This window comes from Leopardus geoffroyi, chromosome D3 (assembly GCF_018350155.1).
Source record: "Leopardus geoffroyi isolate Oge1 chromosome D3, O.geoffroyi_Oge1_pat1.0, whole genome shotgun sequence".
Classification (NCBI taxonomy): domain Eukaryota; kingdom Metazoa; phylum Chordata; class Mammalia; order Carnivora; family Felidae; genus Leopardus; species Leopardus geoffroyi.
The window spans coordinates 19,415,572-19,430,828 of record NC_059339.1 but is presented as its reverse complement, the minus strand read 5'-3'; the positions used below and the strand labels follow the sequence as shown (position 1 = coordinate 19,430,828).

General features: G+C 47.4%; 1 protein-coding gene across 2 annotated transcripts in view; it reads left to right on the top strand.

The window, feature by feature from the left end:
* Nucleotides 1–13,945, top strand: part of UPB1 (beta-ureidopropionase 1) — a 29,459-nt gene extending 15,514 nt beyond the window's left edge. For both annotated transcript variants that reach the window (XM_045457712.1, XM_045457713.1), the window contains exons 4-10: nucleotides 336–430; nucleotides 2,855–3,016; nucleotides 4,859–5,028; nucleotides 8,831–8,912; nucleotides 9,919–9,961; nucleotides 11,233–11,387; nucleotides 12,962–13,945. In XM_045457712.1, the coding sequence (XP_045313668.1) occupies nucleotides 336–430; nucleotides 2,855–3,016; nucleotides 4,859–5,028; nucleotides 8,831–8,912; nucleotides 9,919–9,961; nucleotides 11,233–11,387; nucleotides 12,962–13,045 (791 nt within the window). In that variant the 3' untranslated portion in view covers nucleotides 13,046–13,945. The remainder of the gene's footprint in view (nucleotides 1–335; nucleotides 431–2,854; nucleotides 3,017–4,858; nucleotides 5,029–8,830; nucleotides 8,913–9,918; nucleotides 9,962–11,232; nucleotides 11,388–12,961) is intronic.
* The last annotated feature ends 1,312 nt before the right edge of the window (nucleotides 13,946–15,257 follow it).

The following is a 15,257-nucleotide window of genomic DNA, read 5'->3' as shown; positions in this document are numbered from 1 at the left end:
TTGGGTTACTTGCATCTTTCAGTTGTTGTGAACAGTGCTGCTATGAAACGGGTCTGCAGATATCTATCTGTTCAAGTCCCTGAATTGTTTTCTTCCCTAAATTCTATTGTTTTTAAGACTGTCATAAAGAAAATGTAGCACAGCCCTTTGTGTTGTTATGAAACCTAGAAGGGTCAGGGTCTGCCTGGGGCTCATATTCAGGGACAGGACTCAGAAGCCAGGCTGAGACAACTGGAGCCTTGTTATCTTGTGGAGAGCCTCAGCTGCTGGTCTCGGGAGCTCCCCGTCAAAGGCCATGAGCTTTAGATATGATTCTGACTTTGTCCTCTTCACAGCTATGCCCTTTGCCTTCTGTACGAGAGAGAAGCTCCCTTGGACGGAATTTGCTGAGTCAGCAGAGGATGGACCCACCACCAGATTCTGTCAGAAGGTAGAACATTAACTGCTCCTCTGACAGCAGCTGCCAAACACGTGCAGGTCACAGAGCACAACCACAGCTGCTGGGTGTGGCCCTTTACCATGGAAGACACACCATTTGGTGCTTGTTTTGCCAGATAAGATTAGATAAGACTATTTGCTGCCCTTTTGTTAGTGTACTTTCACTTAAAATCATAGAATTTCAGAGCCAGAAGGGCCCTTAATGGCTTTTTTTAGGTGAAGGAGCCACAGCCCAGGGAGGGGTGACTTCCCATGATGGGTTCTATAGGCAGCAAGTGGCAGAGGTGGCCCTCGGGGACCAGAGATGAGGTCAAGTCCTTGTCCCAACCTCTGCTACTGACCATGCTATTTGCCTGCGTTATGGAAGCTTCTCTGTATGGCCTGTCTCATCAGTACAGAGATTGGTCTTCATTTGTCTTTATTAAAACCTTATAATGTTGTATGACCCCAGTGATATGAAATGTCCAGAATAGGCAAATGAATAGGGGCAGAAAGCACATTAGTGGTTGCCAGGGGCTGGGCGGGGAGAGGGGATGGGTAGTGACTACTAATGGGGTTTTCATTTGGGGGTGATGAAATGTTCTAAAAGTAGATTGTGGTGATGGTTGCACAACTCCGTGGACGTACCGAAAACCACCCAACAGCATACTTTAAAAGGACTAATTTTATACCATGTGAATACTATCCTAATAAAGCAGTTATCACACACACACACACACACACACACACACACACACACACACACACACAACCCCTAACACCAAAGAGGTTACGAATGATGGCATCCTTATTCTCACCTTGAACAAAGCAGTTTTTTCACTTCTCCATGTCCCATTCAGATTATATATATATATATATATATATATATATATATATACATATATATATATATGTATATATATACATATATATATATATATATATATATATATATATATATGGGATTTTTTGAGCAGTACTGTAATCATAAGCGATTCTATCAAAATTGGGTTGCAATTCCAAACATCAGTGTTTTCACGCTACTGGAAAAAATCTGTCATCCACCAGGTTGTTGATTCTGTGCTATGGATGAAAGAGGAGGGGACTGGTTAAGTGGTGACTGTAGATGACACGCTTGAACCAGGGCCAGAGGAAGAGGAAAGGGGGAGTGGGGATGAGAGCTGGTGCCAGGGACACCTGTCTGCAAGAGGGGCCCAAGACCCACAGACGCCCTTCCGTAGCTCAGAGCAGCACCTCTGCCCACTGTGCCTTTCCTCTCTCTGTCATTAAAGCCAGAGATAGTGACAGGCTGGTTAGAGTTGAGGACAAATGACCGTCTGGGGCTGCTCATCATAATTGTCACCAGGTCCTGATGTTCTTACTTGAGACAAAAGGAATTCAGTATCAAAGAGTTTGGTTTGGTTTGACTTGGTTGGTTATAGATGAGAAGTATGATGAATATTCTTTTTTTTTATTGTGGTAAACAACACATAAAATATACTATCTTGGCCATTTTTAAGTATAGTTCAGTGGTGGTAAATACGTTCACATTGTATGTAATGTGAAACAGATTTCCAGAACTTTTTCATCTTGTAAATCTGAAACTCTGTACCCATTAAACAACTCTTCATTCACCCCCAGCTCCTGGAAACCAACATTCTACTTGCCGTTTCTATGAATTTGACTACTTTAGATACCTCACGGAAGTGGACTCGTTCAGAATTTGTCTTTTTGTGACTGGCTTATTTCACGTAGCATGATGTCTTGAAGGCTCATCCGTGTCAAGGATGACATCAATGTCATTCATGTGATGATAGAATTTCCTTCCTTTTTAAGGCTGAATAATATTCCACCCTATGGACATAGCACATTTTTAGAAAGATTTTATTTTTGAGTAATGTCTACCCAACGTGGGGCTTGAACTCACAACCCCGAGATCAAGAGTCACGTGCTCTACCGACTGAGCCAGCCAGACACCCCAGATATACCACATTTTATTTATCCATTCATCCATCAGTGGAGTCTTGGGTTGCTTCCACTTTTTGGCTCTTATGAATAGTACTGCTATAACCATTGGTGCGCAAATATCTCTTCCAGACCCTACTTTCCATTCTTTCAGATATGTAACCAGAAGTGGGACCTCTAGATCATATAGTAGTTCTATTTTTAATTTTTTGAGAAATTGCCATACTAGTTTCCACAGCTGCTGCATCATTTTACATTTCCACCAACAGTGCACAAGGACGATGATTATTCTTATTTAGCTAATAAGCTTGGGCATCAGGACAACACTGACATTCTTCCAAAGAACAAATAAAAATGATAGATAGCTTTGAACCAAGTCTAATTATTTAGTAGGATCATTAAATTCTTCAATAAAAACAACTATGACAGTTGATTTAAAAGTAGGACTCTGCTATATTCATTATTCTTCCAGCTGGCAAAGAAGCATGACATGGTGGTGGTATCCCCCATCCTGGAACGAGACAGAGAGCATGGGGACATTTTGTGGAACACAGCTGTGGTGATCTCCAATTCTGGAGCTGTCCTGGGAAAGACCAGGAAAAACCACATCCCCAGAGTGGGTGACTTCAATGAGGTGAGCCAGCTCAGCCTTTGTGGATCTTTCTGTGAGCAAAAGTCTGTGTTGGATCATGTCATGTCACACAGTGCTGGAACACTGTGTGGCTGCAGTGCTCTGGGGTGTGCCGCCATTGTCCTGCATCACATGGATGATAGGATTCTGGTGGGAGTCCTGGGTGAGTCCCAAACACCAAGCACAGAGGGGTATTTCTTTTTCTAATATAACCTGGCGTGGCTTTCTGAAATTTGTCTTTGAGGTAAGTAATATATTGATTAAAACGAAAATAAGTCATGCACAAATGTGAAATGATTCCTCAGCCCCTTTCAGGCTCTGAGCTCCTTACCCATCATAGGCTAGCCCTTGCTTGGGAGGTAGGGGGTCCTTGTCTGTAAGTCACATGAGGTCTTAGCCATGTCAATGTGTGGGATGGCAGTAGGTTAATGTGCGTGTCTGTGCACAGGGGTATTAGGTAGAGCTTTGTGCCCATGATCAAGGTATAAATCAGGGGAGCTATTTTGATGAGTTAATGCCAATTCATGGGTGGATTAGATGAAGAGGGGTGGACGTTTGAAGGAGGGAAGTAAACTCCAGCTAATACCTAAGATATGAAACCTGAACTTGATCTGCGATGAATACAGTTGTTCAGAACGCAATCTACCCAGTCCTTTGCTGCCCTCCCTGATTGCGGGAGTTCCAGCCACACTCAGACTGGTCAGGAGGACAAAGAAGGATCTATAGAGGGAGATGACATTCCCTAGGGAGAAAGAAAAACCGAGTGTTTCTCGGTAACAGCTGGAGGTGCGGGTAGGAAGACGTGCTCATCTCCTGTTTACCCTGGGATTAATCTTTAGCTCCCAGCAGATAGTGAAGGGCTTGTCTCAACACACCAGGATCTACTCCAGTGTCCACCACATGTGCACATCCTGGTTGCTGCCTGACCCTGACAAATTTTGAGATTAATGGGAGGAGGCAAAATGTTCTGGAATCATATCTGTTTGGGACCCTGACTAGTCCTCTAGCCCCCACTCAGTGCCATCCATGAAAATGTCCCAGGGCCAGCACCTCAAGGGGGCAGAGAGGCCAGCTGGGCAAGTCACATGCCCCCTGAGGCCATGGTGGTTTTCCCCTAGCAGGTGACGGTTGCTCTGGATGAGCTTCCAGTCCCTTCTGCTCTGACATTCTTTATAGGAACATGTGGTTGGTGAAGACATTGACTAACTCATGTTAACATCGACCAAACTTTAGCCTTTAGTTGTACCACGATTGAAACCTAACTAAAGTTTATCCTTAAAATACTGTGGGAAGTTGCTTTGGGGATTTTTATGACATGCCACAAAAGAAATTGTGGGTAAATGCTTAAGCCACGGTGATTTCCCAGTTGTTGGCTTGTAGTTATTGTGTCTGGTTTCTTCAATTAAAAAAAAAATTTTTTTTAAACATTTATTCATTTTTTGAGAGACAGAGAGAGAGAGAGACAGATTATGAGCAAGGGAGGGGCAGAGAGAGTCAGCTGCTTAACCAACTGAGCCACCCAGGAGCCCCTCTTCGATTAAAAAACATTTTTTTAATGTTTATTAATTTTTGAGAGAGAGAGTGTGTGTGTGAGCAGGGGAGGGGCAGAGAAAGAGGGAGACACAGAATCTGAAGCAGGCTCCAGTCTCTGAGCTATCAGCACAGAACCTGACACGGGGCTCAAACCCACGGACCATGAAATCATGACCTGAGCTGAAGTCAGACATGAGTCACAGCCAAGACTGTTACTTTTAGAGAACTGGAATATTTTATTTTTTCCGTCAAGTCTAAGGAAAGAGAAATCGTACAGCCCAGAGGTTTTCACATATGGCCCTTGTTTTTCAGTCAACTTACTACATGGAAGGAAACCTCGGACACCCCGTGTTCCAGACTCAGTTCGGGAGGATTGCGGTGAACATTTGCTATGGGCGGCACCACCCTCTCAACTGGCTCATGTACAGCATCAACGGGGCTGAGATCATCTTCAACCCCTCAGCCACCATCGGAGCACTCAGGTCTCTCAGCTTGCAGGATCTGGGAGGGTTCTTGGGACCTAGCGATCTTAGACCCACCGCCAGGCTGCAGGGTTCCGAGATGGGTTTAGTAAACTGTCGTGCGCAGCTGCGGCCACCAGGTTGTTTTACAAATCTGAGTATGGGATTGTGTGTTGTGTATTTACCCAACTTTTCTGTGGGAAAAAAATTACTCAACGTCAATTAAAATTCCCCCTAAAAAGCTGCTTTGCTGTAAAATACTATTCTCTGCTATTATTCTGAACACTGAGATGGTAATAATTCCCCTCCATCCTATAATTGTCAGGATTCCAAAAAGCTCCTCTTCTAAAGTACCCAGAGCATAGTAGGTGCCTGGCCAGCATAAGCTCCCTTCCCTGTCATGGCCCCTGCTAGGGGGACTGAGGATACCTAAGACTCTTATCTGCAACATCCAGCACATGGAAGTCAGACATCTGGATGAGAGAAGGAGCAAATGAGAGACTCAAAGCTGTGAGGGTCCTTAAGAGATCAGTTAAGTGACTCTGAAACTTGGTTTTAACCAGCAAAGGGTTTTTCTTGTAACACCTAACACGTGTTTAGGTGTCAGCCTAATCCTGAAACAGATAAATCTATTCTGATCAAGGCTGTGGGGTGGGCCCCGGCAGCCCTTGGGTTCCTGTGCAAGACCCCTGGGGCTCACTTAATAATGGCGGGCAAGCTAAGATGACTCGGCATGACTGCACTTCCTCTGCTTGTCTCTTCCCCAACGGCTGAGTATTTGGGTGGTTTCTAGTTTTGCATCATTAACAAGTACCAGAACTCTAGGAATTTATGTGCAATTATCTTTCTCCCCAACTCACTTCCTCCAAAGCAGCATTCCTGGAGCAGGAGGTGCTGGCCTTCACTCTGTGTTGTACTGGTTGCCAGTGCCCTAGCAGTGGGCCCCTGGGGGACCCATGGGGAGTGGTTGGGGCAGTTCTGGTGGGCAGCTTTGAGTTCCCTGATGGCCTATCCCTGTCACTCTTCTCTCTTGACTAAATTTTAGTCAAATTTCTTCTGAAGGTCAGAATGTGATATTTACTTTACCTTTTCTTTTGAGCATGGTGCTCTCTTCTCAAGAGCGACATCCTTATAGCATTCCAGTTTCCACAGCAGCCCCCTCAGTGAGGCAGAGCACAAACCTAGCTGGCTCCCTCAAGTCAACTGCCCCATCCATGCACCTGAAGTTTCTCTCAGTGTCCAGGAAGGGTGCTGTTGGTCAGAAGAGAAAAATTTTGGACATCCCCTGAAGAATCTCCCTGGGGCCTCATGGCAGCTTAGTTACTATGACAGAGTCCAAGGCAGTTGTGACATAGGATAAACTACTGGTCATCCAGCATCCAGACCTGGGCAGAACCTCTGGAGCAGCCCCCTCCTGTTGGCCATGTGTAAGACATTCAGCAAGCATCATCTACCTGCAAGGGTCCCTTGAGGAACCTGAAGCCAATTCGCTGAGCATCAGTGCCTATACCGGCTCTTGGGCCAGGGCAGGCAAAGCCGTGGCCTCAGACTCGGATGGCCAGCTCCCTGACCTTACTCTGTTGAGCTTTTATTATCCCCAATTAAGCAAACAGAAGCACCCCAATGTAATATGCACATAACTATTTATGTCTCCAGCAGTCTATTAGGCTTATTAAAAATTATTGATTTTCCTTCCTCAACCAACAGTCATCCAACTCATGCCTTTCAAGGGTATGGTGAGGTTGACAGTTAAAACGGTAACACGTCCTTTGGAAAGCGGTATGTTTCATGAGCTCCTAAAATGTTCACACCTTTGACCAGATAATACACCTAGAACTTTACCTGACAGAGTATCTGAAAGAGGAGGAAAAGGCTGAAGCCAGAGGTGAGAGAAATGTCAGACTTAGGTAAATTTTGGCCCATCTCTTCCTTGTTATTGCACAGTCACTAAAAAGTCATTATGAAGATAATGCAACATCATGACAAAAGCCTGTGAGCAAAGATGTTTTCAGGCTATGGTCAGAACTCTGTAAACCTCTTTTGCCAAGAATGGGTATGGAGTGTGGAAAAATGACAACAGATGGTTTATAAGGATGGTGGGATTCTGGGTGATTTTCTTAAAATGATAAATGAGTATTTATGGAATTGATGGTGAGTGTTTTTTCAGCACCGGGCTGGGCAAATCCCCACCAGCTGCACGCAAGCAATGGCTTCTGGAACCATCCATTCCTTCACTGGCATGTCCCCCCTCCCATACACACATGCTCTGTGGATTGGTGGGGTGTCCTCACTCATTTTAGGGTCCCACAGTTACAAGCACACGATAGACTTGAAGTGTTTTTTGATGACCTGAGTCATCCTGACCCATGTGGCCATGTATGTGTGTCAGTAGGAGAGTCGCTGTTCCATCTCTTCAATGCATGTCTTTGTCACACTGTGACTGGGAATAAGGCAGATGTCCCCATACCCCCATCGGGCTCTCCATGATTCCCGCATACCCTGGGTTCTCACGAGCCTCCATCTTCTTTCCCTTGCTTGCTTTGAGAGCCAAAGTTTTATTGCCAGCTGTGGGTTTGAGTCCTACACAGTGCACCCTCCCAGGAGAATTGCAAGAAAGATGTTTTCTGGCACTCACCCTGCAACTGTCTATTTAATTCCTGAAAATGTCATTTACGGGTGTGTTTCTATAAAAATCCTTTCTTAAAAGTTTTGTCAGCTTGGCTTAGCACCTGGGGGGGGCAGGGAAGCGGCAAAATGAGTCCTCTCAATCAAGCCTGTGATTTTTTTTTTTTACAGACTCGTGAAACCTCCCGAGAATTAGGCTTGTGACAAGCACCCACTCCCTCCACCTACTCCCGGTTTAAACCAGGTGCATGCTGACAGGAAGGAAGATTCCAGGGCATTTTGCTCTCAGTCACTCAGTGTTTCTAAGTGGGCATTACACCTGTCAATCCAGAATCTTAATGATGTTGTTCCTCAGACAACAGAGTGACAAGAAGGCCCACTGGATTCCATGGCACATTGTCATTGGTGGGCTGGAGAAGGACAGGGTCTTCAATTGGGGCAAGGTTTTCCACCATGTCCTACCTTTGTGAATACTGGACTGAAGAAGGCCCACAGTTCAGCTGTACCTGTATGGTGCCTCCTTCCTGGGCCAGTAAGAGAACCAGGGATCCCCTGCTTAGAGTCTCAGGGTTCAGAAGAGGAAAACAGGATGGCACTGGGAAATGTGGACAGGCTCAGGGGAGGTGACACCTGCTACAGAATCTACCCCTTCCAGTTACCCCAGTTCCTTGCAGGTTTACTCTGTTTGCTTGGCCTGAAGTACCCCCTCTCTAGAGACTGCTTTGCAAGGCAACAGAGCAGGGTCGGGATTAGTGCAGCAGTCTGAGCCTTGAGCTCCCTTCTTACATTTGCCAGGTGAGGCTCTGCCCAGCACAGAATGTGAGTTCCTCACCCGACCCAAGAGGAGGGAAGGAGAGAGAGCTAGTCACAGGGCTTCTGCCACGCAGCCCCCTCTAGAAGCTTTGCATGTGTGGTCAGTCTTTACAATATTCCTTTAAGGAAGTTTCAGAAAAGGAAACTGAGGCTCAGGGCTGCTTTGTCCTGCAGCAGCCCCTCCCCAAAAGGCTGCTTGGGCTTGAGCATGGGACAAGCTGGCCTGCTTGTGGGTTTGGGGTCACCCACAGCCACAAACAGTCGCCCTGGCCATCCCCACTGCGGACCTGAGAAGGCCGACAGCCTGGCTGTCACTCAGGACCAAGCACCCTCCCAGTCTGGCTGGATAGTCAGCCACATGGTTCCTCTTGTTTCTCTCTCACAGTGAGTCCCTGTGGCCAATTGAGGCCAGAAACGCAGCCATTGCAAATCACTGCTTCACCTGTGCTATCAACCGCGTGGGCCAGGTAAGTCCCCGAGGTCTGGCTGGTCTCCCAGGTTTGGTTAACCAGGTGTGCTGGGGAGGGGACAGAGTGATAAGCTGCTAGGAAGGCTACCTGCCGAGAGGGGACCCGGCCTCTTCAGCCAGCAGAGTCCACAAGGGGAAGCAACTGTCTGCTGGCCCTGGTGGGGACATGTCACACCTCTTCTCCCTGCTCCCTCTGTGTGAAGGCCATAAATCCTAGGGTCCCGAAAGGGGGTAGACTGGCTTGGTCTGTTACTTTTAAAGATATTCCTATGTCCTCCTTCTGTTTTTGTCTGTTTTGGTTTTTAGCTGAAACCGTTTTGAATGGCTGTCACCCTGTCCCCACCACGTATCCAGTTTCGTGTTTTTCCCCATTGACCCCATGCACTGAATGACCCTGACTACAAAAACACAATGCGTTTATTACGTAATAATCTTCTTCCTATTCTTATTAATCGGATGCCAAAATCTAATCAGAGCATCTGCTCAGTCTGAGATAACCGAGGTTTCTACGTTTCTGGCAACATGAACAAACTCAGTGTTTTAATTAGCCTGTGTAACCCCATCACAGCTTGATATGCAGTTTCCATTAGGCTTTAGGGAAGATATTGAAAACCACGTGTGGACACCCCCTTACTCCCTTCATAGACCCCAAGCTGGGGCTTATTTCTCAGGCGGATACACCTCAGATGCCTTCCACAGCCCTGAGAACCACTCTGCAAAGCATCTTTTTTTTTTTTCCCCCTCCCAGGAGATTATAAACTCCCCAGAGATGAAGTCTGAGTTTTTACCTTGCCTGTCAAATTCCCCGCTGGCCGCCTGTGTTGGCCCAATGCTGGCTACTTAGCAGGGACGTTTAATAAGCACTTGTTGATTGCCCAGTGACTACAGGCCATTCCTTCTGGCTTTAACTGTTTCTTCACAAAACGCCTCCTCAGCCCGACTTTGTGGTGGATGCGGTGGTAGTGCCACCTATAGGTTTACCTTACCTTGGTTTTATTTCACAGGAGCACTTCCCGAATGAGTTTACCTCTGGAGATGGGAAGAAAGGTATGTTCTGTGAATTTCCATGGTGGCTGCAATTGAGGGGTGGGCCTCACTGTCCCATTCTCTGCCTGCCACAGGGTCTGTGCCACAGGCCTTGTCTGCACATGTGGCATGTTGTCGGAGGCGTGCACTGCTCTCATCTTTATGGCCCACAGTGTGGGGGGAGCCTGACCATGGCTACGTTTGGATAGGCAGTCCTGGGCTTGTGACCACATCATTCCCCAGATGGGAATTGAATGGCATTGGATTGGACTCTACCCCTCCCCCGGGATTGGTATAAGATGGGCCTAGAAGATATGGGGGAGCCCTTTGTGAGCTCCCTGAAAGAGGGGGTGCTTTATCCACCCTACACATCTCCTTCCCTCTCTTCCTTTGTCCTTGTTCATCTGCTACCATCCCCCACCCCAAGCTGCACAGCTGTCCCAGAACACTGGCATGGATTGTCTTGGGTTCCTAGAATCCACAGCTTGTTTTGATCTGAGGGCAGGTACCACCTCACCTCTACTAGGATTCCCCACCCCCTGGTCCCACCTCTCTGGCTGGAAATGTGGGAGGGAAGGGCCCACCAAGGAGGAACTACCTCAGGGTATAACCTGATAAGGCAGAGGGGATGGAGCAGGTCTGTTTCTCAGAAAAGCACTTCCTGAAAGGGTTCCAGATCCCCTCATTTGAGGCCCCAGACTTCCAGAGTCTCCAATCCCAGTTAGCTCTCTGGAGTCAGAGTCACAGAAGAGGCAGGGAAATGAAGTCTGCTGGGAATCTACTGTGTCCAAGCCCCTGCTGGGCCCTGCACTGTGCCCACCTACTCCTTACATGCCTGTGGGGTGGCTATTAGCCCACTTGTGAGGGGACCGAGGTATGGAAGGAGGTGGGTACAGTAGACAGAGCTGGCAAGGCAAGTGAGGGCAGAGCTTCCAGCTCACGTTGTTGGGCCACCACAGGAAGCAGGTCACACAGGAAGCCCTACAGAGCCATGTGACTCCTTTGGGCTGTGGGTGGCTAATGTTGGGAGTAAGGGCTAATACTTCTACAAGGGTGACCTTTAAGAATGTTTCCAGGGGCAGAGGTGAGGGCTGTGAAGGTGACTTTTGGAAAAAGTTCCTTGACCTCAGGCCTGAGGAGGGACTCAGGGACTTGGGCCTCAGCATTTGGCAGATGCTGGGGAGGGTGGCACTGACCCTTTGTTTAGGATGTCACTCAATGTGCCTACCTCTCTGAAGAATCCACCATGTGCCTGCACAAGCTCACAGGTTCTTTCTTTTGCTCCTTCAAAGCTCACCAGGACTTCGGCTACTTTTATGGCTCCAGCTACGTGGCAGGCCCGGACAGCAGCCGCACCCCTGGTCTCTCCCGCAATCGGGACGGGCTGCTGGTTGCTGAGCTTGACCTGAACCTCTGCCGGCAGGTGAATGACATCTGGAACTTCAAGGTGGGTCCCTGAGTCCCCTGATCTTGCCCTGCTCCTCTTCTTGAGCCCCCATCCTGCTCTCAGGGCTAGAAACCACAGCCGCTGGGTTTGCTCTCCAGAACAGCCAGATGAGACTCCAAGCTGAATGGAGGGGCAGGTTTCTTCCTCCCAGAGCTGGTGTGTGAGGGAGGAACCACTGCATCAAGTAAGGCCCAGGCAGCAGACCCTAATAAATTCTCCTCTTGTCTGATTTAGAATCTGGGCGCCCGCAAACAAATTAATCTCAATTTCATTTGTCCGGAGAATAGAGTGGATTGGCTTCTCTAATCCTTTTTTTTCCTTTCCAGGCATTTGTACTTATCACAAGATAAATGTGGGTGTCTGGCTCTGCCTGTGGCCCGGCCCCATGGTCTAGGCCTTGATGGTAGAGGGAAATGGGTCATGCAAAGAAATGGCATCTTATCACAGCTGTGTGCCCCCCCCTCCCCACCTTTCCCAGTCATGTTAAGCAAGCCCTTTCTGCTCCTGGGCCTTAGTATGCCCATTTGTAAAACAGAAGGCTTTACTGCAAGGTCTCAAGTGGCCTTTGAGACCTAACTTGCGTGACACCAGGGGTTATGGGAGGAGCATAAGTGCCCGCCTTCCTGGAATGGGGAGCCATTCCATGGCAGCCATGGCCCAGGACCCGGACCCCCCTGGAATACACTGTCTCATCCTGGATGCAGATGGAGTTTGCTGCATTAGCGTCCAACAGTATTCTATCAACTCAGAACCCACGCCAATGAATACATACAAATGAATGTCCTCACAGCTGAATGACTTTGCCCAGCTTCTGTGGGAAGAACCAGCTCCCCTCCATTTACCTGAGCATGGGTCCTTGGGCGTGTTCCCTGAGTCTCAGATCCCCATCAGACAAACAAGACAAACAAGGCCCACATGAACATCTCCTCTTTCCTGGGAAGGTCTCTCCTCTTCCTGGGAAGCTCAGATTAATGCTGTATTCCACACAATAAACAGAATGCTTTCTCATTAGTAACTTTTTGAACGCAAAAGCCCTCCCAAACTATGGTGATGGGCTTGAGCTCCTACTGGGACTTTGGGGAGGAGAGAGGGAGGAGATGCTGGGTAGATTCTCTAGCCCTGCCCCCACTCTCTCCCAGACCAGAGCCGGGAGGGTGCACCAGGGTGCAAATACCTGCAAACTTCACTGCTGTCTGGGGACCTGGAGCAAGTCACTCCCCTCTCTGGGCTGTGGGCTGTTCTTCTGGGGTTCTGTAAGACCGAAGGACAGCCCTCTTCCCTTCTGCCTCGGGGCAGGCCACACCTTCCGGATGACAGATCACAGAGGTCTTCCAGCAGGAGGGGCTGGAGTGTGTGAGTCCTCTGTCATCTGTCATGTTAGCTATAGCACCGGAATCAGTGCCGAGAGGTCACACAGGGGTTGTTTCTCTGTGTTACATAGTCTGAAACTATCCCCTCAACTGGCCTTCCAGACAAATTTCTGTCCCGTGGCTGCCCTCTAGTGGCTAGAGGTGGTGGTGAGTAAATGAGGGACGTTTATGAAACAAGAATTTCTGCCTGTGTTTTGCTTTCAGATGACAGGCAGATATGAGATGTACGCTCGGGAACTTGCCGAAGCCATCAAACCCAACTACAGCCCCAATATTGTGAAAGAGTAGCTGGATGTCAGTCCCTGCCTACCAAGGAGGGGACCTCTGCCCCTAGCAGCTCATCAAGTACAGCAGACTTTTACACTTTCAAGTTCTCCCTCATGATGCCCTGATAACATTGCTGTACAGATTGGTTTTAAAATGCCCAGGCAGGGAGGGTAGATTGAAGAGTGACTGCTTAATGAATATGAGGTTTCCTTCCTGGGTGATGAAATGTTTTGGGGCTACACAGAGGTGATGGTTACACTTCTAATGTACTAAATGTACTAAATGTACATGAATGTACTAAATGCCATTGAATTGTATACTTTAAAATGGCTAATTCTGTGTTATATGAATTTTACCTAATTTTAAAAAATCCCAGGCACTGCTTGTGCAGGTTGACTTGCATTTAAACACATGGGATGCCCCAGTCCTGAGGTTCCTCACCTCCTCTGTTTAGACTGTCAGCAACCTGAGAGTAAGGGTGGGAGTGTATGTCCAAGGGAAAAGCCGAGGCTGATCCAGAGTCCTTGAATTACTGGGTGGTTGTGGGCAGGGGAGACGGTCATTAGATGTGTCCACTTGGCCAGGCTGCAGTCTCCAGATATTCAATCAGACGCTAATCTGGGTGTTGCTGTGAAGGTATTTTGTCGACGTCATTAAAGTCTGTGACCAGTTAACTAAGCAAGTGAGATTATCCTAGATAATCCTGATAGGCCTGATTCAGTCAGTCAAAAGGCCTTCAGAGGAGAGCTGAGGCTTCCTCAGTGAAAAAGAAATTCTGCCTGTGGACAGCAGCTTCCTTCCCAGGCCTGTTTGAGTTCCAGTTTGTCCTTCCTGGTGGCCTGCCCTACAGATTTCAGACTTGTCTGTCCAGCCCCCACAATCACTTAAGTCAATGCCTTGCAATAAATCTCTTTCAATATATATGCGACTGTTTCTGCTTCTTTGGTTGGACCCTTACTGATATAGATTCTGGTACTAGAAGTGGTTCTAGAGGAACAGAATCTTCAGGACGAGTTTTCTGCATTGGTGCTAGGTTTCCTGGAATTCTTCTCTAATTTGGTTGATTTAAAGACACTAATGACTCTATTTCCAGTAGTAAAGAGGGCAATGGTTAGTCCATGGTATGATGTAGCAATAGAGATGTATAGAAAGAACAGGACATCAGCCTGCACGCAAGAGTCCCAGTCTGCCGTTCCTGGTGGCCTGTCCCATCTGTGGATTTTAGGCTTGGCTGACCAGCCCCCATCAATTGCAAGTATAAGGCAATTCCTTGCACTAAATCTCTTTATATCTTTGTGTGTATCTTTGTGTGTATATATATATATATATATATATATATATATATATATATATGCTTTATATATATATGCATACATGCTTATACATATATATGTACACACATACATATGTACATTTGTATCTCCTATATATATAAATACATCTGTATCCCCTGCTGATTCTGCTTCTCTGATTGAGCACTGACTGCCTGACTTACATAGCAGATTTCCACTTCTCTGCACCTTGGTTTCCACATCTGTAAAGTAGGACCATATCCCCTCTCCTGCTTTATGCGACAGGACAGTGGTGAGAGAAAGACTAGATGGGTCAGAGAGCCTATGTGACCTTGCACCACACAGCAAGAGTCCCACCTGTGAAGTCTCAAACCTCCATAGCCAGCCACAGTGTTGAAAGTGGGAGTGGGGTCCTCTGGTTCTACCCTTACTGTGCCCAGTCAGAGAAGGTAGCCTCATTCCTTCCCTGGCCCAGCAGCTGAATTGCATGAATCAACCCATGTCAGGGCTGGAGTGCTCCTGGACAGCCACATGGGGTGAGAAAACCAGTTGCAACTATCCAGCCATACCTCTGTGTTAACCCCCTTAACCTCTCTGAGCTGCAGGCTTTTCCCTTCACATAAAAGCCCCCTTTGTACTTACTTTTCCATAGAATCCAGCCCTGCAGATGCAGTGAGCTTTTCTGTTTGGCCTTCAGTGTCCAGAAAAGCTGTGCCTGTGATTTCTAAAAGGAGCGTGTAGTCAACCAAATACAGAAGCCAGCTGAGATGACACGTTGGTGTATTTATGAAATAAGCTCTAATACACCAGAAAGGATTTGATTATCCACACCTCTCACTGCCTAGAATCAAAATGTTCAAGCCTGCCTTAGGGTAGATGGGCCCTGCACACATGGAGTCATTTAAGGGTTTAACTCATGCCTGGAACATTTAGATACTCAG